Here is a 26,137-nt window from a genome sequence, read left to right on the forward strand (position 1 = left end):
GGGCTGCTCTCTTTTGCCACTTTCACACTCAGGCTGTTAACGGATCCCTTCGCTCGTTGTTTTCTGGGCTTAGGGGTCGCAGTGCTTATTACTTGAGTCTTGAAGTTTCCTGCAGGCCCGGGAGAGGCGGAGCGAACCTGCGGGGGGCCTTGAGCTGCAACCCGGAAGTACGCGCTGCCAACGGTGGCGGGTCGGTGGGTCCGGGCAGCGTGCGCGACCGCGTGGGCCATGGGGCGGCGGGCGCGGTGCAGGCGGCTCCAGCAGCAGCAGCAGCAACGCCGGCCCGAGGGAACGGAGGACGGCGCCGAGGGCGCCGGAAAGCGCCATGACGCGGTAGGAGCCGGGGCCAGGCGGGCCGCGCCCACGTGGGCCTCCCAGACCCCGAGTCCTGTGGGGCGGCTCCCCGAAGCCTGAGTAATTCCTCTTTTTTCCTCAGGGCTGGGAAGGCGGGTATCCCGAGATCGTCAAGGAGAACAAGCTCTTCGAGCACTACTACCAGGAGCTCAAGATCGTACCAGAGGGCGAGTGGGACCAGTTCATGGAAGCGCTCAGGGAGCCCCTCCCGGCCACCTTAAGAATTACTGGTTACAAGAGGTAAAAGGGGCCGTGCATTTATTTCCTCAAGGGTTGGGATGCCTAAGGTTGAATTTTAAAAACGAGTGTTTTCCTGAGAAGAGTTAAAGTGCTGGATAACCACCGCAAGTCAGTGGTGTGGATCCTAGAGTCTTGAAGAATGGAGGAGGGAGCGCAGGGTCCAGCGAGGTCGGTCAAGGAGGCCGGGAGGCCTGTGAGGTGGGAGGCTGGAATAGGAAATGAAAAAGCAAACTGAGAAAGGGTGGACCCCCTGGGAGTTCGTGAGCCAAGGACGCTTACCCTTTGGAACTCATGAAAATTTCTGACATTACCGAGTTTGGATAAAGCTTCTGTCTCCCTATCTATCTATCTATCTATCTATCTAATCCTAGAGGACCAGTGCACAAAATTCGTGAATTTCTGAATAAGGGGCATTAGTACCCACACATATATCAACCGTGCATATATCCATGCATAAATCCACACATATAACCATGTATACATATGTGATGCTCAACTTGGAAATAAACCTTAACAGAGAATTTTAAAAAACAAGCTGATAGGTTTCCATGGGTACTAGTTATCATATGTTATTTTGGTGACAACTACTTTAATGTGGAACAAGACTTTGTGACTCAACAAATATAACACATTTTTAAATGTATGGAGAAATCCTCTTGATTCCTCAGCATGATGTTAGATAAATGAATTTGTCAGAAAATTATCAATATATACTGTGTACCAATATTATTTATTTGCCTTCTTCTAAAGTCATATGGATATTGTATTATGAAAGCCAGATAAACCAAGCCTCTGTCTTTAAGTTACCTCATTCTCTAGGGCTTTCTCTGTAAATAGCAAATTTTGAATGAATAGTCTCAGTCCCAACCCTTAAATAAAAAGACAAAATCTAAAGAAGTGGTTTGTTTAAGCCCTTGTGCATTATGAAGAGAGTTTGTTCTTTTGCAAGCTACATTCAGAGCCACACAGAAGTAGGAAACTGGGATAGTGTTGGATTCTGGTTTTATGTATAGCTAAAATCATTTTATAGCCTCAACTAGTATCTCAACTGTGGGTGTTTTGTCAATAATGATACCAAAACAGACCGAGTTGCGGTTTTGTAAATAAACTATTGTCCTGAAAAAAAAAAATCCGTGCACTGGGGCAGAGAGCAATTCCTCAGCCCGGCATGCACCCTCTCGCAGTCCAGGAGCCCTCGAGGGATGCCTGACTGCCAGCTTAGGACTGCTCCTGGGGTACATCCTTAGCGCTGCTATGGAGGTGGGAGAGTCTCCTGCCACCACAGCTGCGCTTGCCACCTGTGAGCCTGGCTCAGGGCTTCTGGCTGAGCCACGCCCCCTGTAGGAGTTCACTGACCACCAGGGGGCAGCTCCTGTGTTGAGCGTCTGCCCCCTGGTGGTCAGTGCATAGCGATCAGTCATTCCGCTGTTCAGTTGCTTTGCATATTAGCCTTTTATTATATGGGATACCCAAAGGTGTATATGCACATGTTGAAAATGAAATTATTTTAATAAATACTGCCTTTATAATTACTCAAAGTGTATACATTTTTTGTAGTTAATATCCTTCCAAGATGAGTTGTAAGCAAAAATGGAACTGTAGGAATATTTAGGAGGGAAGGAATGCAGTAGTAGTGTATTTAGTTTGTCATCCTTTAGTGATTAAACTGAGTATTGTTTAGCTTTGAAGGAATAAAGAGGCAGCGATAAAAGAATGTCTTCTCTCCATGCAAAGGTGGTTTTAGTTTTAAATCACTTGAAATCTTAAATTCACCAAAAGATAAACGGTATTAGCCTTTCAGGTTGGTTTGAAATTGCTTTTTTTTTTTTTAATAGCCATGCAAAAGAGATTCTACATTGTTTAAAGAACAAGTATTTCAAGGAATTGGAGGACCTGGAGGTGGATGGTCAGAAAGTTGAAGTTCCACAACCCCTGAGTTGGTAGGTACAATAAGGCTCCATGCTGTTGCATGTGTGTTTGGGATTTTAATCTTTGTCACTTGAATATATGTCGTGGTAATGCATTTGCTCTTAGCACAAAAGAACTTGAACATACGTCTGAGATATCCTCATGTTTTTCACCCAATGCTTTTTATCGTTATTACTTTACACTGATGTGCATGTTTTTATGTATGATTTGCAGTTGTCTGTATTTGAGTCATTGAGTTCAGTTATTTTTTTTCCAGTCAATCCATCCCCTTTGCTTCTGTGATGTTACCACTTCTACCATTTCCATTTAAGCTTGTTTTCTCATGTCAAACTGTTGCTGAGTGTTTACTTTCAGAAAAATGACAGCCTTAACCTGGCAAAGGTGCACAAGAATGCTCCAGCTGACTGTCTTACTGTCTCTGGTGCCCCAGCATGCTCCTGATCTTTGTGCTAACCTTTTTTTTTTCTTTGCCCTGTTCTGTAGGTTACTTATTTCTCATGGCCCAGGTCAAGCCTGAGTTGTCTGAAGACATCTCTTGCGTCGACAGCATAGTCTATCTTGTAAAATGCCTGGCGTCAAGTCCTGGGGCGTCATTAAATTGTTACAGTTCCACATTTCATATTATCAACTTTGAGGCGTTGAAGATTCTTACAAAATAAGTGTGTGTGTGTGTAATTAGATATTTAAATAATTGCTGTAAAACCGTGAATTTAACCAGCATTTTCTGATAACTTTTGGAGGTTTTGACTATTCAAGTGTATGATATTATCTTTCTTTTTTACATATCCTTTAGTGATTGTAAACCAGGGTCAGGTTTTCATTAACCTACCAGCCTATCATGGGCTGTAGATTTGCTTGCTTTTCTTTCTTTCATTGGCCATTTGGATTTTTAGTGTCCATATCACAGATGTGTGCAGGGTACACATTTTGAATGAATGACAAATGCCAATGCTAAAATCAGTATTCAGCTGAAGTTCTCTGTGGTTGAAGAATAGAAGTGAATCACTGTCTAATAATGGCCAGTCATTCTCTTCATGTTATTGATTGTTTTAATTTTCTGAACACAACTGAAGCATGTGAACAACATATTACATGATTTGGGTTTCTAATACTTAGGTTTTGTTTGTTTTTCCTCCTCATTATCAGTGATAACTGCATGGCAGTTTTATTGTATTAACATTTACTCAATCAAATTCACTTATCAGGTGTGGACTACCCATACATCTCTCAGCAGGCAAGTAAAGTAGACACATACCAAGATGCCTGATGGTTTTCTGTATTGCTTAAAATGCAGAAATATATAATACTAGAGGCCTGGTGCATGAAAATTTGTGTACTGTGGCGGGGGAGGGGGGGTCCCTCAGCCACAGGGAACAGGCCTAAGCTGCAGTCTGGCCTCCATCTGCGGGAGGTGACCGGGGTGATCAGGGGAAGGCGCCGCCCCGCTGCTGCTGCTGCCTGAGCCCATGGCTGCCTGAGCCCTGGGCCTCGCAGCCGCTGTGGCTTTGTCCAGATGGACATCCTGAAGACATCCACTCCAATTAGCATATTACCCTTTTATTAGTATAGATTCTTCTTAACCTTTTGGTACATAATGGAATAAAATTTAGGAAAGTTTCTGGGAACTCTGTTTTCTGGATATTTTTTTTCCTTTACTATTCATAGACTCAGAAATATAGTAAATAAAATTGTAATCAAATGCTTGTCAAACATTCTGATACTTGCTCTACCACATTATTTTGATTGTGTGATCTATACTTCTTTAAGTTTAAGAAATTTGTTATCTTATGTGTTTTTTATTTTTCTGATGACCTTTATGTCATTGTTAACTTACCATACATAGTGAAGAACAGAGGATTCTGCACTTTTTTTTTTTTTTTACCAGATCCTAAACATTTATCATCATGGTTTTACATGTGTGTGTCTCCTGTGACCCCCTAGGCTCTTCTGTTTCTGCCTGGGCCATGGTACTTTTAGAACCATGCTCCTGTGTCCCAGGGGACATCATGCAGTGTTGGCTGACTGTACTGGAGAGTCATGGATGAGCAAGCAGAACAAAATTGGGTGTCTCGTTGGCTATATGACCTGGATAAGCAAGAAGTCGTTGAGAGAGCACTTTAATATATGCAGTCCATAAACATTTTACTTTCTTTTTGGTCAGGTATCCTGAAGAACTTGCCTGGCACACAAATTTGAGTCGAAAAATTTTGAGAAAGTCTCCACAATTGGAAAAGTTTCACCAATTTCTGGTTAGCGAAACCGAATCTGTGAGTAGAGTTCTTTAGACTTGTTGGTTTCCTTAAAGTTTTGAATGCATATTAGTGTCATATTTTTAGCCCTATTTGTCAGTGGGAGTGATCAAGTAGGTAAAGTATGTAGGAAAGACACCTGCAACTGTATTTTTCACCTGCAATCTGATTGTGAAGCTGTAACCTTGTTTGGTTAAACTAACCATGAACTTTGATAGGGAATATTATCACAGTTGTCAGCTTGATTGTGTCTTGCTACTCCTGGGTTTGGGTGGCTGCAGAATTGGGGTGTGCACAGGACTCTGCTTGATAGAATGCCATTTAGGAGACAACCACTTATTCCACTCTCCTCCTTAGATGTATATGCCAGGTGCTTATAACAAGAAAGTAGTATGTTTTTATGGCTATGTTACTTATTTTACTAAAAGTGAGACTTTTATACTCACTTTTTATCACTTCTGTTTTTTCTTGTCCTGTCTATACTCCATCTTTGCCATAACAAGCATACACACATACAAAAAAATACCTAAGCCCTAGCTGGTTTGGCTCAGGGGAAAGAGTGTCGGCCTGCCGACCGAAGGGTCCTGGGTTTGATTCTGGTCAAGGGCACGTACCTCGGTTGCAGGCTCCTTCCCGGTCCGGGTCCTGGTCAGGGCTCATGCAGGAGGCAACCAATTGATGTGTTTCTGTCACATCGATATTTCTCTTGGTCTTTCCCTCTCTTTCCCACTCTCTAAAATCAATGAAAAAATATCCTCAGGTGAGAGTTTAAAAAAATAATGATACCTAAATAGGACAACTTCGGTTCTCCTAAAATGTCACCATCTTCACCCTCTTGGTTTCTTTGCCATCCCAGATTCCTGATTACAATGAATATTTACCATCATGGTTATTGAACTTTTCGCCTTTAACATCAAATTTTTCCCAAGAAAATAGCTATTTTCTGACACAGTACGTATAAAATGCCCATAAAGTTTGGATATTGTAAGCTTTTCCGTTTCCTTTTTTCCTTTTGGTATTCTTAACACGTTAAGTGCCCAGTCAGTCACCGGTGACTGACACTATACTTTCCGTCTTGAAGACAAAACAGGGCGGGCGCTTAACGTGTTAATACTCTAGTATTTTCAATCAGGAGTTCCCCCTTCCTATTTTCTAATCTAGTCAAGGAAACCTCTCTTTCGTCAACAGATAATGTTATTTCTTTTTCCCTCTTCTGTATCCTCTTAACAGAGTTAATATGATCCCCAGGTTTTTTTCCCCTGAAGCCACAATAAATTTAGAAACCCTCCACCTCACCTGGTTCTAACTTCTACTCGACCCACAGCTGTTTCCTATCATGGTGGCTTTTTTGCCCATTTAGGTAACCTGGTAAACTGGGCTTCTGTTTGCCTGGCTTTCCACCCCACTTCCCAATAGTTAGGAATATACTGGACTGAGTACTGCCTCATTCCTGATTCTGTACTTGAGGGGCCAGTACTAGGAAGGGTTCTCTGACTCTGCTTTGATTGAGATGCAAGGTCAGATAAAGATTAACACAGTTAGAGAGCAAGTTACGACAGAGCAGAGGGTTTGTGGGGAGTGGAGTGGTACCCAGTTGAGTAGGTTGTAAAAAGCCAGATTTGGGAAGCTTTGAAAGGTGGAGGAGATGGGAGTTTCGTGTCAGATATACGTATCATAGGGAAAGGGTCCAGTTTTTATCAGAAGTCAGCAGGATGAGGTACTCTTAGTTATTTAAAGCTGGCTGTGAGACCTCTTCAGGATGTGTTTATGAATCCAGCCTAATTGCCAGGATGTCTATAGTCAAGGGCCCGCAGCTCCCACCCCCACTTTAATGCTTGGAGTCAGTGTGCCTTAGTCAAATTAAGATTCAGTCTTCACAGACTCATTGCTGGCCCAAAATCCATATGGTGAAAATTAGCAGGTCTGAATGAATGTTCAAGTCTGTATTTAGATTCTAACAGGCCGATGGGTAAGTATAAGATGAGTAGTGATAGCTATACAAAAGGCCCTTGTAATGGAGCAGAAGCTTCCTGGTAGCTGATGTTTTATAGCTTTCTCCCCTGTTTTTATATTGATTTCAGAGAGAGGAAGGGAGAAGGGAAGATAGAAACATCAATGATGAAAGAGAATAATTGATCCTGCATGCCCCCTACTGGGGATTAGCCCTCAACCCGGCCATGTGCTCTGAGCAGGAATCAAACCATGATCTGGTCCATGGTTGGACACTGAGCCACACCAGCCGGGCTACTTCCCCTTTTTAAGCATTCATTCTTAAGGTTGTTAAAATAGAGTTGTGATTGAGGCAAGTGCTGGACTTCATCAAGAAAATTTTGTCTGATTCTGAACTGTTGTACATCTTAACAGATGCTGGCCCACTAGCGAAGATCTTTAGAACAGACGATTTAGTGAGGAATTTTAAATCGTTTATCTTGGGGAAGGAAAGAGAAGAACAATGGTTGATGCTTTCACCTTTCTGAGAGACAGTTCTCAGGAATAGAAAGCAGACATGGGCTGTTCCTGAAAAGGGAGTGACATATAGAAATTACAGTTTTAGCTGAGAGGGAAAAACTTGCAACAGTGACTTCGTCCTGTACCTTCTTCGACTGCTCCTCTTGCTGAAGGTATTTCATTGGCATTGTCTGCCTTTGAGACATGCTCATCCAACTTCCAGATCTTCTCAAGGTAGGAAGTGAGGACTACATAAGCTTAAAATTCCCTTTGTTTTAATGAAATTTCAAAATGCAGTGTTTTTTTAAAGGTAAGTTTTGGTAAATGGTCATCCTTACTTGACCTTTAGGTAGCAACCATGTATCCACTAATATGAAAATCTGTCCTACCTCTTTAATGTTTGTGTGTTAGTACTAACTCTTGTTCTATGTATGATTGATTCTATGGTCTTTTTCTGTTGCATTTAAAATTTTGAATTTCCAATATTGAAATTTTCTGCCCTTTTTAATGCCATTGCTGACTTTTTAAACATTTTATTTTCTAAGGGAAATATCAGTCGTCAAGAAGCTGTTAGTATGATTCCGCCACTTCTGCTTAATGCTCACCCTCACCATAAGGTATTGTGTATTATATAGAAAATCGTGGTGGACAGGCTGCTGTCTGTGTTTGTACCACTCTGTTGTTGAGACCTTTTTTTCTTAATATAATGAGGGGTTTTTTTTCCACTTTAAATAGAAAGTGATAAGTTTTTCTTCAGGTATTTCACATTTTTGTCTTATTTGATTTTTATAAATTATTTAACTATTTTCTTCCTTAAAATTTTTTTTAATATATATTTTTTTATTGATCTCAGAGAATGGAAGGGAGAGGGAGAAAGAAATAGAAATATCAATGAGAGAAAAACATTGATCCATTGATTGGCTGCCTCCTCCACCTCCCTACTGGGGATTGAGCTGTGACCTCCAGGTGCACAGGACAATGCTCAATCCACTGAGCCCCACCGGCCAGGCAAAGTTTTTTTTCTTAATTTGTTTATTTACTATACAGATTATCTTTAGTGGTCTTGATTGACTAAATCAGATTAAAAGTCATATTGAACATGTGTTGAGACGTTGTTACGTGCACTCTTTGCCTGAATTCATTTTATTATCCACACATCCCTGTGGGGGTAGATGCTACCACTATCCCCATTTTTCCAGATGAGGAAAAGGAGATAAGGAAAAGTTGAAGTAACTAGCCCAAGGTCGCAGGACTAGGCGTTGGTTGAGCTGAGATTTGAGGCCAAGTAGCTCTCTTCTTAGCAATATGTTATAGTGCTTCTTGCATTTAGTATCTTGACTCATTTATCCCTAATTGTATTGCTTTTATTGGCTTGTTTTGTAGTGCTGTCTGTTCCCGTCCCCTCTGGAGAGTATCTTTGTCACTGTGACTTGAAGGCATTCTATATTACAAGATCCCTATCAGTTAAATATATCACGTTGTAGATTCATTCTATAAAGAAATATATTTCGGTATTGGAATAGAAATAAAATTACTAGAGTGACTCAAATTGTTTTAAATTAAATGTAGAATGTTTGATTTCTTAAAAGTCTCAAATATTTCCTTGCTTTTTAATAGATCTTAGATATGTGTGCAGCACCTGGATCAAAGACTACACAGTTAATTGAAATGCTGCATGCTGACATGAATGTCCCTTTTCCAGGTATGCATTGGACTGGGGGTTTGGAGGTAGCTATGCTACTTTGGTGGGATGTAGACAGGGAAAAATTAGAACATTGCCTGAAGCCTCCCTGAAAGTAGGACTGGACTATGTTAAGAGCTGCTGTCTGACTCCCCAGGTTCAAATCCTACCACCATTTACGAGGTGAGTTTGGTGATATTACTAGGCATCAGTAATGAAATGAGCCATCAGTCCTGAACTTGGGTGTGTGACACAAGATTACAAAGTGCTCAGAAAATGGCAGCTATTTCTATAGTATCAGTGATGCTCTTTTATAGAGATTTTATAAAGATGCGAAAATGCTGTGTATAGTGCTAGTTAGTCTCCTAATATTTTTATGTACCTTTATATCCTACTTCCTTTAAGAGGGAGCAGTATTGATTATAAAATGTTACTAGGCATATTTGCCTTTTTGCTGGAGATGAGAGAGAAGCCAGAGGGAGAGAAGGTGGCACGCAGGAAACATTCTACCCGGTACTTAACCGTGGTACAGCTCAGACACTTCCAGGGAACAGCTTTTAAATGTTCAGGAGTGTGAGACCCCACCCCAAGAATCTGATCCAGAGTCTACATTGGTGCTCCAGCACACACGCAGTGATTCTGTTGGTTTGTACACCTTTCTCCTCCTAATTAATTGTTACTAATAGAAAAAACATTTTTGGCACAATAACTGGTACAAAGTGAATAATTAGTTGAACAAATGAATTTTGAAGTTTTGAAATTTTAAGGGATTATGAAATCCATGCTGAGCTGCTGGGTTTCTGTTTTTGGACCACTTCTGTAGTCCTAGCCAATCTTTTACACTCGGGACTCAAGTTTGGTGAATCCTCACCTCTCATATGCCAGCCTACAAGTTATGTATTTCAGGAAATTACTTGTGCTGCATATCACCCAACACTACAATTTTATATTCCCAGAGGGATTTGTCATTGCAAATGATGTGGACAACAAGCGCTGCTATCTGCTTGTTCATCAGGCCAAAAGGTTGAGCAGTCCCTGCATCATGGTGGTCAACCACGATGCGTCGAGCATACCAAGACTCATGATAGATGTGAACGGAAAGAAAGAGGTTCTCTTCTACGATCGAATCCTATGTGACGTCCCATGCAGGTATTTATATTATCAAGAGTCCAGAAAGCACAGGATCCATTAAGGAAATAAATCACATAAAGACTAAAGTGAAACTGCACATGAACACACAGTTGTCTGTATGATTCTTGTGGTAGCTGGTATGAAGAAAGGCATCGTGACCTAAATTAGAAGACAGACACAGAGTTTTAGTGATGACGGAGACTGAGCATGTGGGACACAGTTAAAAAAAGGGGTGGTTTTGATAGTCTAAAAGAGAGAAAATACTTCAGAGGAAAAGGGCATCATAAACTCATGCATTTCAGGATGTAATCACTTGGAGTGATTTGTTGATCTGAGTGTATATGCTTGTAGTTCAGTGAGTATGTAAAACAGTTATCAAATAAAAACACATTCGGTTTTTACAGTGAAATTGGGGGTTCAAACTTTTGATAAACTGATTTTACCTGTTACCTGTTCACATACTTTTCTTCACATTTTACATGTAAATTTTAGCTTTTTAGAGTTTAAAGTTTTATGCCATAACTGAATGAGTTTTTCCAAAAAGAAATGAGTGAAACTAAAGATGGCTGTTAAGTTCTCTGAGGCAGTGACATAGGCAATGATCACAAGGGTTTAATAGCTGTTGAACACATGATTTGGTGAGGCTAGAGTTCAAAAACTGCCACAAAACTTTGTTAGCACTAAGTAGTGTTTAACTGTGATGCATCAGCATTAACTTTATCTTGTTTAAATAAGTGGCAGATTTACTGCTAGTAACAGAACTGCGTTTGAAAATTATAGCTGGTAGCACCGAATATGGCTGAGTTTTTAAATACCTGGAAAAATTTCCCTTTAAAGTAAAATTTAAAATTGGTCATGAAATGAATTTTTTTCTAGGTTGCAATTTTCTAATTTTCCTCTGGATCAGTTGTTTTCCTAACCTTGTTCATTTGATTGGGAGCCTAACTCATTTCTTACACCAATATTATGAGAGTAAAATGACCTTATGAGCACTAAGTTGTGAGCTGAAAAAAATTCCTAAAATTATAGATTTTTAACCCATTGCCGCACAGGTGAGGGATGTCATATGAAAGCCATCATATCTCAAGACATTTCCATCCTACAGACTCTTCACCTCAAGGACATGTGACTAGACCATCAAGGAAAATTTAACTTTACAGAGAAAGCAACAGGTGCAGGAATTACCTCAGAAAAACTGGGTAGATAAAATTAGCCATGTTCAGAGAGATTAATGAATCAAATCTATTATAAAATTTATGTGGAAATAATTTCTATTTAATAAAGGTGGAGAATCAAAAATATTTAAATGACATATAGAAAAATCTTGGTCAAGAAATTAAATTGGCTTAATTGAATCTGCTATGGAAAGTTCTTTATGAGTCTAAGTTTATCATTGTTTGTATAATTCTGATTAAAGTACCACTCTTGATTAACCAAATTTCTAAGTAGCAGTATCAAAATAAGCTCATATGTATTCCTGGCTCTGTCTGTCTTAGGACTGAAAATAGTTTTGCTAGGATTGTATTTCTCCTAAATGGAAGTAAATTACTATCTCTTTAAGTGTTCAAAGAGGTTTCATTTTCAAATCTTTTATTTTCTTATTGAATTGAAAACTGAAGTATAATGAAAGATTTTAATGTACTAGAGTAACCCCAAAACAGAAATGGAAAGTTGAGTGTAGTTTGCAAGGATTTAGGTTGTTTTCTAATTGGTATTTATAATAATAATAATGCCTGTTTTATAATTTAGCTTGAATATGACATATTTGTTAAACTCTAATCATCTACCTGTAGTGGGTTTTAAGTTCTTAAATATCTTTCCAGTGGAGATGGCACAATGAGAAAAAACATTGACGTCTGGAAAAAGTGGACCACCTTAAATAGCTTGCAGCTGCATGGGTAAGTAAACTTTTTAGCTGGCAGCATTGTTTGACAAATCAGTTGGTCAAAATTTATTGTTGACTCACCTAATTGGGCATCCAGATCTTTGACCCCAAGCAAGCATCAGAGTGTTAATGATGTAACTCACTCCATGGAAATTTGCTTAAGAGTAGTAAACTAAGGATTGTACACATTTATTAAAAACGCATTTTATAAGAATTTTTTTATAACATTCCGAATTTTTTTAAATGAAATGACTAGTTACTTACTGTCTTACCAGTTGTTTTCCTGCTTTCTATTCTTTTTGTGTTTAATTATTTTGTTTAACATTTTTATCTCAGATATTTATTGTCCCTAAAATTTTTTTTGAGAATTCTTAAAGGAAAAGAATCTCATACCTTAAAAAATAACTTCTGTCACGTCTAGTGTATTACAGTTTTCTGTGCCTACGGATTTTTTAAGTTCCTGTTTTGAACAGTTTTGATTTTTTTCTTCATTTAATATTAAAATTATACATTCTTAACTTCAATGTACAACAGTGGATGGTCTAAGTATGTTAAGGAATGTTCATCATTAATAACTTCAACACCAGATTTTGTTTCTTTGTTAAATAAATACCACTGTTTTATGAAACAGGCGTTAAAATTAGAATGTACTGAAGGCTACAAGTTGTTCATAGAAAGAAAAATCAGATATTTGTACAACTATGGAGGCTTTTTAATAGTGAAATTCATCTGATATGTTGAACTTAGTCATTAATCACTTTATGCTTTGCTTGTCAACATGCTGGGGAAAGTCCACAAACCAGTGTTTATATAAATAGGTGCTTTTTTATATTTACACTAGAGACCCGTTGCACCAAATTTGTGCATGGGTAAGGTCCCTAGGCCTGGCATGCGATGAGAGCCAATATTCTCCAGCTGCAGGCTGCTGCCCAGCTCCTCCCTTGCCTGTCTGCCAGCTGGGGCCTTCCTTCATTCCACGTCGCCCCATGGTGGTCAGAGCACATCATAGCAAGCGATCAGTCTCCTGGTCAAACTCTGTGGAGACAATAAATTCACTTAGAATTTAAGGGGTTTTTTCTTGAATTGAAGTTATTTACTTATAGTACTTTGTATTTTATTGTAAGTCTGTCATAAAAACTTATAATAAATACTTGACATAAAGGGTGCCCATAAAGAATGTGCTGTCAGCTGTGTTTGGTCTCGGTGACTTAGTATATCTAACCCTTAGCTTACAGCTGCGGATTGCTACACGGGGTGCTGAACAGCTGGTGGAAGGTGGCAGGATGGTGTATTCTACATGTTCACTGAACCCCATTGAAGATGAAGCAGTCATAGCATCTTTACTAGAAAAAAGTGAAGGTAAGCACGCTGTATTAATAGAAGTATAGACTTTTCAAAACTATTGCTATAGTGCAGCGATCTTCAGTCCGTGTGCTGCAGAATTTTCGTAAGATGAAAAAGGTTGAAAATTGCTGCTATACTATATACTTCTGTAGTCCTTTTCCTGGGGCATTTTAACTGTATTTAAGTATACAGTTCAGTAGTGTTAAGTACATTCACATTGTTGTGTAGCCAGTCTCCAGAGTTCTTCCTCTTGTAAAACTGAAATTCTGAATTCATTAAACAACTCCCCATTATCCTCTCCCCATTGTTGTAGTCTCTCTGTCTCTGAGTTGGAACAGACTAGGTATCTCATGAGTGGAATCATACAGTATTTGTCTTTTTGTGACTTGCCTACTTAGCATACTACCCCTCAAGGTTTATCTGTGTTGTAGCATGTGTCAATTTCCTTCCTTTTTTCCAGCTGAATGATATTCCATTGTATGTATACCATCCATGGACACTTGGGTTGCTTCCTCATTATAATGCTGCTATGACCATGGTGGACAATAAATTTGAGGCTCTGCTTTTGGTTTTTTGGGGTGTAATACCCAGAAGTGGAATTACTGGGTCATGATAATTCTGTTTCAGGACCCATCCCCATACTGTTTTCCATAGTGACTGCACCATTTTACAAGTCCACCAGCAGTACATAGGGTTCTTGTCTATATCCTCACCAGCAGTTGTTGTTTTCTGTGTTTTTGATAGTATCTGTTCTAATGGGTGTGAGGTCTTACAGGTTTTATGAAATGTTCTGAAACAGCAATTTCTATAACATTTTGATGTAAAATATTATTTCTCCTTTTATGTTTTCAATAAAACGATAACCTTTCCTGTCATATTCTTCTTAAAGCAAATAATGAGAAATTTCAAATAGAAGGAAATTACAAATTTCATTCCAGAATAGAATGCTATCAAATTTACTACATGCATTTTTGTGAAGTAAGTTAAGACAAGAGTGCATTTCTGTGGTGGTATCTACAACAGTCTGGGCTTCCAGTTAAGTTTTCAGTGGCTGGTTGATCTATGTGTAGTGAGCCCTCTTGTCCTTTGGCCTGCATTTACTGTGTTTTGTTTTTGCTGTACTTATGTTGGGCTACAGAAAGATGTGATATCTGAGTGATGTTTTTTTACATGGTCATAATCTCCACAGTTTTGTTGGTGCTTTATCTCAGAAGGCATATGAAGAGAAAGACTGTGGGTGATGTAATTTTATAGTAAACTAGATGTCCAGTGCACGGAGTCATGCACCGCTGGGGTCCCTCAGCCTGGCCTGTGGGGATTGGGCCAAAACCAGCTCTCTGACATCTCCCGAGGTGTCCGGATTGTGAGAGGGCAGTTCTCATGTGACACACCCCAGAATTGGGCTCCCTCCTCTCTGGTTCCGGGTGTGTCACCGAGAACTGCAGCTGTCAAGTCACCACAGTTTGGCAGCTCCTGCATTGAACGTCTGCCCACTGGTGATCAGTGCAAGTCATTGCTACCGGTTGAATGGTCTGCCAGTCGCTTAGGCTTTTATATATATATAGAATAGTTGAACTGGGCATCCTACTCAGTGATTAGGCAGATGGGTTTCCAGTCTAGATCTTGCTCTCACAGCCACCATTAAACATGTGGTTGTTTCAGGCTTGTAGACTTTTCTCAGTCCTCAGTGACAGGCGTCCTGTGTAGACATGGCTTCATGGGAGCATATAGACCTTTGCTGAGCTTTGTACTTGGCAGTTGCTGTGACTGGACAGGGTGTGATGCCCACCTGAAAGTACTCAGAGACTTAGCTGGAGGAAGGGCAGTCCAAAGAACATTCAGTCTACAAACACTGAGCCAGCATTGGCAGCTTCTGACCCAAATGCTGGCAGGAGGGCATACTGAGCAGTGGGCAGTGTTTGAAGAAACCAGTTTCTGGAAACCTCCACTATTAGTATTCACTTTTTAAAGTAAGATTGTTCAGATGTACTAGTGGAAGTCAATACAATGTTTTGGTCAAAGGTGTCTCACTGCTAGATGCCCGTTGGGCATTCTTTTACTTTGTTGTATGTAATTATTATCTGAGTTTTCATAGCTTATGTGAGGCTTTGTTGGTATTTCCTCTTCTGTGAGGCCATCAAATCAATGTCTGTGGCCTGTGAGTGGTAGTTCATGTGAAAGGTTTCCTGCTCCATCTCACAGCTTCTGGTAATACTGCTACTGTAGACATGGTGTTTTTAAAATTAGACTGTTGTCCTGATGGGCAGTTTTAGAAAACTTAATTTGGACCTAAAACTGAATGTTTAAAAATTGCCACAGTTCACTTTAAAATGTTACTTTTTTGGTTCTGAGATGTTTGTTAACCATAAAGGCACGAAGGAGAGACCCAAATCATCTGACTGCCATGGTCTAAAAACCAGGAGTGGACCCTTAGCTGGATTCTAGCCTGGTGATGCCTTTAAGGTGATTTTGGCCATGGAACCAGTCAGCCTTGGATGCGTCCTGCAGCTCTTCCCTAGTTCAAGAGCTTTATTGAGCTCCAATTGACATACCATAACACTCACTGGTTTCAGCTGTACAATTCTATGATCTTTAGTAAATTTACTAAATTGTTGCATAGCCCTCACCACAGTCAGATTTTACTAGTAGTTCATTCCCGTCACCCCAAGCAGAGCCCTCCTGTCCATTTGCAGTCACACCCTGTTCCCATTAGGAACCACGAATGTACATTCTGTGAGTTTTGCCCCACCCAGACATTTTCTAAATAGAGAATCATGCAGTATGTGATCTGCATCTCATTCACTGGGCGTCATGTGGAAAAAATTTATTTTATTTTACTTTTTGATACATAGGTGCTTTGGAGCTTGCTGATGTGTCTTCTGAATTGCCAGGACTGAAGTGGATGCCTGGACTCACACAATGGAAGGTAATGTTTCGGTGAGGACTCTGGCTCAACAGAGCAGGTACAACCTATCCATAGTCTGAAAGTTCTAAGCATCCACCTTTGGGTAATTAGAATAATAGCTTTGGTTATGCTTTTTAGAATCAATTTCAAAATTATACGTAAATAAATAGTATGATTATACAAATATTTTTCTCTGGCAATGGAAGAGTTTTCCTGCCTCATTCTCCTAATTAGACATCAGCTTTGTTTATTTTCATCTCTATAAGTACAGCTTTGCTTTCTTTTATTGGCTGAGATTTAAGCTTTGTTTGTAATATGCAAGAATTCATTTTTCAGTTTTAAACAAAATAATATGAGCCTTGTGTTTTTTCTTTTTTAAATTCCACATGGAAAATGCTTTATAAAATAATTGTCCTGTTTTATGGAATAAACAATTATTTCCTTTTTTTTAAAATCTTCTCCCAAGGATAGGATATTTTTTCCATTGATTTTTAGAGAAAGTGGAAGGGAGGGAGAAATAAGGAGAGAGAGAAACATTAATATGAGAAAGACATTGATTGGTTGCCTGATGCATGCACACCTGGGGGCAAGGATCAAACCTGCATCCCAGGAACTTGCCCTTGACCGGGAATTGAACCCGAGACCCTTCAGTGTGCAGGTTGACATTCTAACCACTGAGAAAAACAGGCCCGGGCTATTTATCTCATTTCTATCTTTGCAAATAGCCTTCCTAGCTTTAGAGAGAAATGAAAATCACCATTTATCATTTTTGAGAGCATGTACACTGGCCCCTCTTTATTAGGGAGTGCTAGTGATTTAGATCTTCCCCTCTCGTTTTGCAGGTAATGACGAAAGATGGGCAGTGGTTTGCAGAGTGGGATGAGGTTCCTCACAGCAGACATACCCAGATTCGGCCGACCATGTTCCCACCAAAGGACCCAGAGAAGTTGCAGGCGATGCATCTAGAGCGGTGGTGAGTTTGTGGGGCTCTCAGAGTTTGGGGACATTGGGGAGGTTGGGCCCTCCGGCATTCCTGCGAGGCCTGGGCTGCGCCTATGGCTGGCCTCAGGTATGTAAACTTTTCAACACGTGAGAACTCCATACCTTTTAGCTGCTGGCATTGAGCCTTTGTGAATAATGAAGGTAGTTAGAACCTAATGGTAATACATTAGATACTGCATTAATTTTCTGCATATTACACATTGGCCATTCCTTGAATGAGGGCTGTGTGAATATTAAGACATGACTTCACTATCACAGGTCATCTTTGTAGTACTTGTCTTAATATTTAATACTAAAAGAATGTATTTTGGATCAGTTAAAAAGTGAGAATTGTGTTTTGGTTTTTTTTTTAGTCTTAGAATATTACCACATCATCAAAATACTGGAGGGTTCTTTGTGGCAGTATTAGTGAAAAAGTCTTCAATGCCATGGAATAAACGTCCACCAAAGGTAAACGTTTTCCAAAATACCACAGCATACCATGTGATCTCTTTGTGCATTCAAGGCAGGAGCTCACGGGTCAGTTGGAATGTGTTTTGGGGGGGGGGACGGTGGCTGGGCCTGATGGTGTGCGGAGGGATTCATTTAAATGTTGAGTTTTCCAAACAAAAAGCAATTTCTTATGAGGGATATGTAAGTGGAAAAGGCAGACTTTGGGAAATGCATTTCTTCTGCACCTTAAATCTAAATATTTTTAATATTCTTTTACTGATTTTTTTTTTAAGGAAGAGAGAGAGAGGGGGAGAGAGAGAGGCTGTCTCCTGTATGTCTCCCCACTGGGGATTGAGCCTGCAACCCAGGCATGTGGCCTGACTAGGAATTGAATCAGCAAACCTTTCAGTGCACAGGACGCCCCCCCAACCAACTGAGCCACACTAGCCAGGGCTTAAATCTAATTCTTTAATAAAAATTGAAAACATGTAAAGACTGCTCTGTGGCTCAAAATCAGAGTATCCCCCCACCCTACCCCCAAACTGGCTCTGAACTCTAATTCCCTACTGTAGGTTGGTTCCGTTTAGCCCATTTCAGTTTGATGGAACTCTGCTAATCTCAAGCCTGTCTTCACCTTGGCTGTGAATAATTACAGTTTGTCCAGGCCTCGCTAAAAAGGAATGGATTGGCCCTGACCTGTAGCAACGGATCTAAACTGTCTCCTGGGTCATTGTAAGGACGACTGTGAAGCAGAGTGGCTGCTTTTCGAGACTTGACACAAAGTTGTGATTTAACATGTACTCTCCTCCTTGTCAGCTTACCATTATTTTGTTAGTTTGTATGTCAGCCTTCATAGAACTTAGCCTGGAGTCACAGTCTGAAGGTCTGCATTTCTTTCAGATCCATGCTTAAAAATTAGGATAAATAATGCTTAGATTGTGGAGAAATAGTAAGTAAACAGTTTTCTGGGGTATGGCTAATCCAGATTAATATAGGAGTATACAGCCTCAAACTGGCCCAGGATTGGAACTGGCACTTTTGGGCAGTCACCATGACATTGGTGTTAGGCTAGAGAGCGTTTCCCTTAGAGAGTGAAGGTCTCTGTGTGGCGGTCTTGACTCTAATCGGTCCCTAACTCCCTGATCGGGAGAAGAGCTGGCCGATCAAAGCACTGCTAACAGAAATGGAGCCCCAGCCACATGTGTAGTTTCGGTTTTCTTGCAGCCTCTTTTCCCAAGAAAAGTGAAATTAAAAATTTTTTTGTTTACCCCAGTATATTTAAGATGTTATTTTCATATAATCAAAATAAGTTATTAATGAGGTATGTTATATGCTTTTATACTAAGTTTCTAAAAAAAGTATAGATATTACACTCTAAGATGCACCTTTACACTAGTCACCTCTGCAGGGGTCAGACAGCACATGGCTGGTGACTACTGTACCACACACAGGTTGAAGGTCTGTTCACATAAACATACTTTAGATTCACTTGGATTTGTTGACATTTTGTTTTATAATTACCTATGTAAATCGGTTTTGAAGTTTTTGTTAGTCTGCCTCCTCTGCTGTGGCATCATACTTTTTAGAATAATTTAGGGTCATTTAAATATTCTCCATTTTTCTATCATATTAGTTTCTTACTTATTTTGTTGTGTAAATATATTTTAGTTGTCTGTGCTACTGGGACCTTTCTGAGATTCTTTGTATTCAGGATGCTGGGATCTAGTGGAAGTGAAGACGTGTAGACATTAATCCAGAGTTTGAGTCAGGGAAAGCCGCACTGGCACAGTGCTGCTGGTATTCCGGGGAGGGTGAAATTAGATCGCTGGGATGGAGCAGAGAAAGCTTCCTGGAGAAAAGGGCATTAGAGATGGGCTCTGAAAAAGAGGCAGCATTTCAGGAAGCGGAGGTGGGGATAGAAAGGATGTGGGCCACTGCTGGCCTTGCCAAGCGGTTTCAGGGTCATGGTTTTTGTTTTTTGCCTTTTTCTACATTTAAATAAACTATTCTCTGGGAGGCAGTGTTGTATAATGTTAATAGCTTTAGAATCTCACCAGCTAGTCCACTTTACAGCTTTGTGAATTGGGGAACTTTTCTGTGCTTAGGTGTCTAATTTGTAAGCTCACTTCATAGGGACTAGGAATTACTACTTTTACCAATCTTGGGACTTTATTAGAAAGGACATGTAGTTTTAAATAATTTTTCATTTAAGACTTTATATAAAAAGTATATGAACATTTAAGATAAGTAAAACATTTTGCTCCTTCTCAGAACCACATTTATAGCTTTGCCCCCGTTCAGACAGTTATTATTCAACAGGTATTTCCTCGGTCCCTGGAGGTACATTCTTCTGATTTTCACTGAAGTTTCTCCAGGTGCCCTGGAACAGTATCACTATCCTTTCCTACGTTGTGATTATTCCTATACTTGTCTTTTCCACCCTGCCTACATTTAGGGATTGCGTTGACTCCTTTGCATCTCTCAGTGTGCCTTATACAGAGTGGATGCCAGCAGCATTTTAAATGAAGACAAGCTGGCATTATCTGCCAGCTGTTTATGCTTTTTGTGGGGTTATGGTAAAGTGATTTTAACCTCAAAGAAACAATGTCCATGAGTTCTGTTTGTAATAGCAAGATGTTATATTTCCTATAAAATGTTATAGGAAAATAGTTAAGATCGATTTTGTGAGCTCCATGTTATTAATTTTTTGTAGTAGTGCGAAGTGGATTTGAGTGTAAATAGACTTACTATTCCCTCTGACAGCTGCAGGGGGAGTCTGCGAAGCCAAGAGACCCTGTGCAGTCCAGCCCTGCAGGTCCCACGGGAGAGAAAGCTGTGGGGCCCTCGGAGCTGGAAAGGAAACTGGACACTGGAATTGGTGATGCAGAAATAATACAAAGGACTGAGGATTTAGAGAATAATGGAAATAAGAAAGATGGCGTGTGTGGGTAAGAAACATGGTTCTGTCTTGAGCCTAACATTCTAGTGTCTTCCCAGCCATGTAGATTGACTGGGATCCCAGAGCCTTTCCTGTGGTGGTTTTTCAGCAGGCAGTGTGAGAACATTTTGGCTGGCAAAGTACTCAGTTCAGTGTTAAGGACCTTTTGGGGTGGGTGCTGCTGTCTGTTGTCTGGGGGGAGAGATTTAAGGCCTGAGGAGGCATGTGTATGATGCACAGAGCTGGGGGTGAGGGTTGAGGGCAGGGAAGAGTGTGTTGTTTCAGATTCCAGATGACTGATTTCATCCCACTTCCTTTAGTCCTCCTCCATCGAAAAAAATGAAGTTATTTGGATTTAAAGAAGATCCATTTGTGTTTATTCCTGAAGACGACCCATTATTTCCACCAATCCAGTAAGGATTAATTCAATCTTTTTTAATTCTTTAAAGAAATTTTACTGGGGGTTATAAATGCATAACTGGTAATATTTAACCATAGTTTTATTTTTATCTAGCTCTGTATAATAGCTGTATTTTTACTTTCTAATTGCATGTTACAGCTGGATGAAACTTTAGGGCGTGTTTACTGAACCCTTCAATTTAAAGTGAGCAGTAATCAGAGAAAATAGACTGCCCAAAGGTAAAGACAGTGGAGAGATGGAAGAACTCTGGACTCAGATCCTGAATGTAAATTACTCAGTTGAGTTATGAAATCAGTGACCAAGGCTGCCTTACTCAGTTCCAATTTAGGAGATGAGGAATAGTGGTGCTGGGTAGGGCCTTAATTGGGAATCTCCAGGCAGAACAGAGAGAAAAAATGCTTAGGATAACAGTCTCAGGTTCTCTCTTCCTTATTCATTAAGTTTTTGTATATATTTACCAGAGTGGTCACTTACGTTGTCTTGTTGGGGAGAATAGAGGGTGCTTAAAGACTGTCTATTAAATTTTTATTACATTCATAAGCACCTCTGCTTTATTTGTAGGAAATTTTATGCTCTGGATCCTTCATTCCCAAGGATGAATTTGTTGACTCGAACTACAGAAGGGAAGAAAAGACAACTCTACATGGTTTCCAAGGAGCTGAGAAACGTGCTGCTGAACAACAGTGAGAGGATGAAGGTACAGGTCACAGATGGGGACTGATGCATAATTGAGGACTCCTGCTTAGGTTTCCTTGGGAGGAGCAGATCCTGGCACTGGCTCTCCCATGTCCAGTATGGGCCGAAGTCCCCAGAGCCCTTAGCAGGCCCAGGCTGCGTGGCCTGCGTCCCTTCTGCCCCACTGTCCCTCTCACTGTTTGTGTAATGGGAGGTAGGTGTCATGGGTTTGGAGGGTCGGCTGCTGCTGCTGTGGTATGGTGTCATTTCCATTTTCTATAGAGTGTTTCTACTTTTAGTTTCCTGTTTTCATTTGCTTTACTGTTTTCCTAAGTTGTTTTCTCCTTTGCCTATGTATGTAAGGTGTTGTGTGGAGGTCCATGACGTCAAAGTAGTTTCATAACCTTGACTAGGACTTGGTGTCCACAGGGGTTTCCAGGGGGACAGGATCCTTGCTCCTGACAGCCCATAGAATGTGCTGACATAGTCTTGCATTTTCAAAGTTTCCTGGTCTTCAGAGGTTCTTCATTTCTCTTTTCCTTCTTTCATAAGGTACTTACAGTTCTGCCTCTTCAAGGTAGAAGGGATTATTTTAATTGATAATCCTGACTTTTATTTATGTGTGTTTCATCATATTTTTTAACTTATAGGTTATTAATACTGGGATAAAAGTCTGGTGTCGAAATAGCAGTGGAGAAGAGTTTGATTGTGCTTTCCGGTTAGCACAGGAGGTAATTTGGGGAACAGATTTGGACAGCACCAGCCACGAATAAATGGGAAGCAGTTGGGCACAAATAGGAGCTTCTGAGCCAGCCCGACAGGTCTGGATGGCTCAGAGCTGGGCTGGCACTACCAGCCATTTGAGTCTCACTCTTGCTCTTTCTGAGGTTGGGTTTCCTGTTGTGGGAGGGTGTTTGCTTACAGATTATCACAGGTTCCGGGCAGGTGAGGCCTGGACATAGTCCTTGGAAAGGCCCTGAGGACAGTGGGTGCTCACTTTACGAGGTAGAGGGTGATTGATTATTTCCATTCATAAAGTGACCTCTCTTTTCCCCACAGGGAATCTATACATTATATCCATTTATTAATTCAAGAATTATCACTGTATCATTGGAAGATGTTAAAATTCTATTAACCCAGGAAAATCCATTTCTTAGAAAACTTAGCAGTGAGACATACATCCAAGCCAAGGACCTGGGTAAGCAGTTTCATTTGCATGGAGGCCTCACTAGTCCTTATAAAGACAGTATAGCTGTGGGTGTTTCCTCTTGTTGGATCTTTCTCAGTCTTAATATTCAATGCATTGTGACTGTCTTTTACTGACTGTCAGTTTCCAGAGGGCTTTGTGGAAACATAATTGGCCTCTCAGTGTATTGAGAGTCAAGGGCATCCCTAGGGTTGCCCTACTTCCCCAGACCCTGGGAGACCCTGCATCTCCCAGCTTCCATTGATGGTGTGCAGTTATTAGGGCCTGGCCAGCCCACCAGCCGGAGCTCCATGTCACCTGCCCACCAGGAAAGGTACCCGTGTGGAAGCAAAGAATGCATTTTTACCAATCCCATTAAAGCAGAATATGCAGTCTTTTTTTAAAATATATTTTTATTGATTTCAGAGAGGAAGGAAGATGGAGAATTAGAAACATCAGTGATGAGAGAGAATCATTGATCAGCTGCCTCTTGCACCCCCCCCACTGGGGATCAAGCCCGCAACAGGGGCATGTGCCCTTGACAGGAATCGAACCTGGGACCCTTCACTCTATCCAACGAGCCAAACCGGCTAGGGCAGAATATGCAGTCTTGCTATGGCGTTGCTAGCTAGCCGAAATAGATTCTCACCAAAACAGATTTTCGTAACACTGTTGATTTTATATTTCATAAACCTCCACTTAGATCACTTGAGTGATGTTTTCACTTAAGAATAAAAATAATTCTACTCTTATTAATTTTTAGTTGAATTTATTGGGGTGATATTTCTTAATAAAATTATATAGGTTTTAGGTATACAATTCTATACATCTGTGTATTGTGTGTTCATCATCCCCAAGTCAAGTCTCCTTCCATCACTATTTATTGGCCCCTTTACCCTCTTCTACCTCCCCTCATACCCCTTCCCTGTGGTAATCACCATACTGTTGTCTATGAGCTGTGTTTTTTTTGGGGGGGGGGGGGGGCGGTTCTTAATCCCTTCACCTTCCCTCTTATTAACTTTTATGTGTTCAATATTTCTGGCTCAATTTGATGAAAACTGAACAAATCGGTTATTGAGGTCATATAATCGTTTGTTTTACATTTAAAACTGGAGGTCTAAAGAACATAGCACATGTGTTGAGTCTGCATCCTCTTGTCTCCTCAGGCATAACCTCAATTTAGAGTAGAGATTATTTTAAAGGATAAAGGAGCCATTTGTGCTTTTTAAATCCTGTAGATAATTGCAGTATAATTTTTGATATTTTGTATGTGTTTCATGCTGTTTCTGGAAGTTGGAGCTGTTGTCTAACCTTGAACTTTGAGAATTAATCGGTAGTTAGTCCCACCTCCCTGCATCTGAGACTTGCTGAGTAGCTTCACCTAAATCCCGGATGGTCTGGCTTGGTCCTCTCTCACATTGTCCTGAACCACGTTGTGCTGACGGCCCTACTTGGTGCTTAGTTGGCTGATGCCTTCATGTTTTTAGAAGAAAAGTCCCTTCATTGAGATCCTGGCTACCCCAGAGTGTAGATTATTTCTTGTTCTCTTTTCACATAAACAGAGGTGTCCACTGACTAGGATGCTAGGCCAATGCTTGTCTGTTTCTCTTCCAGCCAAAGGGAGCGTCGTCTTGAAGTACGAGCCGGATCCTACGTAAGTGAGGATATTCTTGCCATCGGGCTTTGGTGTTATTGTTGGGGGACTGTGGGTGTGCTTAGAAGCCTTTTATGAATGTTCCTCAAGACAATATAGGGAAAATTTAGTACTGAAATACTACGTTCTTGTATATCATCATGAAAATATTTTTTATAGAATGTTCAGCTCAGGCCAAACATTTTTATTTAGATAATAAAATGCATAGTTTGTGTTCTGTGTGCTTTAGAAACCTAATCCTAATTCCTGTCTTAAACAGAATAAGTGGAAAGATTGAACAGGTAAGAGAGATTGCATTCTGCCTTCTCTTCTGTTGGTTCAGTGCCTGGATTACCTGTTAAGCATCAGTGCTGTTCTAGGGTGGGGCATGGGTGTCCCCTGTGGCTTACAGGGGACCAGCCCTGCTTTCATGTAACCACCGGCGCCTGACAAATGCTTGGAGGAGTAGATTGTCAGCCCTTTCCAGGAACGGGACAGACAGCTCGGGTGGCTTCCCAGAGCACCCCAGCTAGTGAAGGAAAACTGGCCAATTTGAGGGTGTTGATATTCAGGGTATGAAGGAGGAAGCTGATCTTTGAGACAATCCATAGGATCACAGACTGAAATGCCTTCCCAGTGGTTTAGTGGTATAATTTTTGGAGAGACTGCATATTAAACCTCTTTAGAGGCAATGATGAAAGACTTAATACTTACATGAAGCCACTTTGTTTGTAGGAAACCAGATACCTTGCAGTGTCCCATTGTGTTGTGTGGATGGCGGGGAAAGGCCTCAATGCGAACTTTTGTGCCCAAGAATGAAAGGCTGCATTATCTCAGGATGATGGGGCTGGAGGTGTTGGCAGAAAAGAGGAAAGAGGGGACTGCTGTGACGGACGAGAGTGCAGCCACCTCTGGACCTCTTGAAGATGACGAGGTGAGTGCCGACCAGAGAGCAGAACAGGCTGCCAGTCCAGACGCCACCAGCACAGGCAGTGACTCGGCTGAGGGGGCCACTGTGCCCCGGTGAGGAGACTGCGGGGCCTCCACCTTGGTGTCTACAACCAAATCCAGAACTTCTGACCTGCAAAGTACATATTTTTAAAGACTGGAAACTGACGGAATGATGGAAGCATCTATGAATGAGCTCAGTACTGCTTTCATACGGAGTTTACTAAAAAGTATATTTTTAATTTGTTAGAAGTTGCTCATTTTACTTTGGCAAAGCTGGGTCCAGTGTACCTGTTGCAGGTAGTAGAGTTTCACAGTAAAATCTTAACTTCCATCAAGAAATATAACTGCTCTTACAGAAACTTTTAGGTCCCCTTTGTTATGCTTATATTGCTCCTAAGTCCAGTATTTCTTTTAATTATTTATAGAAAGAATCTATATCTCCTGATGAGTTGTTGGAAAACTGCATTATGAGCTTTATAATAATTATGTTAAGTTGCATCATAGCAGTGCAACATTAACATGCAGTGAGGTAAATATCTGAAGCCTCAGATGACTTCTGTGCCTTTTGTAATAAAGGATAAAATAAACCTTGTTGGAGTAAAAGCTGTATCGTGAATTGTGATACTCATGATGGTTTTATGTGCTTTTATTGATGGACTGCTTTGCACTTTTAGTTTTTAAATGGTGTTTGGGATCCTTGGAACATTAAAATAAAGAGTTAATGATAAATGTG

At 40.5% G+C, this 26,137-nt stretch overlaps 1 protein-coding gene across 2 annotated transcripts; it reads left to right on the forward strand.

Moving 5' to 3' along the window:
- Nucleotides 1-26: 26 nt before the first annotated feature.
- On the forward strand, nt 27-26,137 carry NSUN2 (NOP2/Sun RNA methyltransferase 2). Of its 2 annotated transcripts, XM_070411960.1 has the most exons (19): nt 27-333; nt 437-594; nt 2,430-2,534; nt 4,685-4,790; nt 7,766-7,837; nt 8,838-8,922; nt 9,858-10,050; nt 11,856-11,930; nt 13,146-13,276; nt 16,114-16,187; nt 17,009-17,139; nt 17,522-17,618; nt 20,364-20,548; nt 20,859-20,951; nt 21,521-21,656; nt 22,285-22,365; nt 22,694-22,832; nt 24,435-24,474; nt 25,189-26,137. In XM_070411960.1, the coding sequence occupies exons 1-19, from the start codon at nt 229-231 to the stop codon at nt 25,478-25,480; spliced, it is 2,298 nt and encodes a 765-aa protein (XP_070268061.1). In that variant the 5' UTR covers nt 27-228; the 3' UTR covers nt 25,481-26,137. The 2 variants fall into 2 exon arrangements, with proteins under 2 accessions (XP_070268061.1, XP_070268062.1); XM_070411961.1 differs by lacking the exon at nt 22,285-22,365.

The sequence above is a fragment of the Myotis yumanensis genome, unplaced genomic scaffold (genome assembly GCF_028538775.1).
Source record: "Myotis yumanensis isolate MYYU_CA2020_CCGP unplaced genomic scaffold, mMyoYum1.0.hap1 SCAF_4, whole genome shotgun sequence".
NCBI lineage: Eukaryota > Metazoa > Chordata > Mammalia > Chiroptera > Vespertilionidae > Myotis > Myotis yumanensis.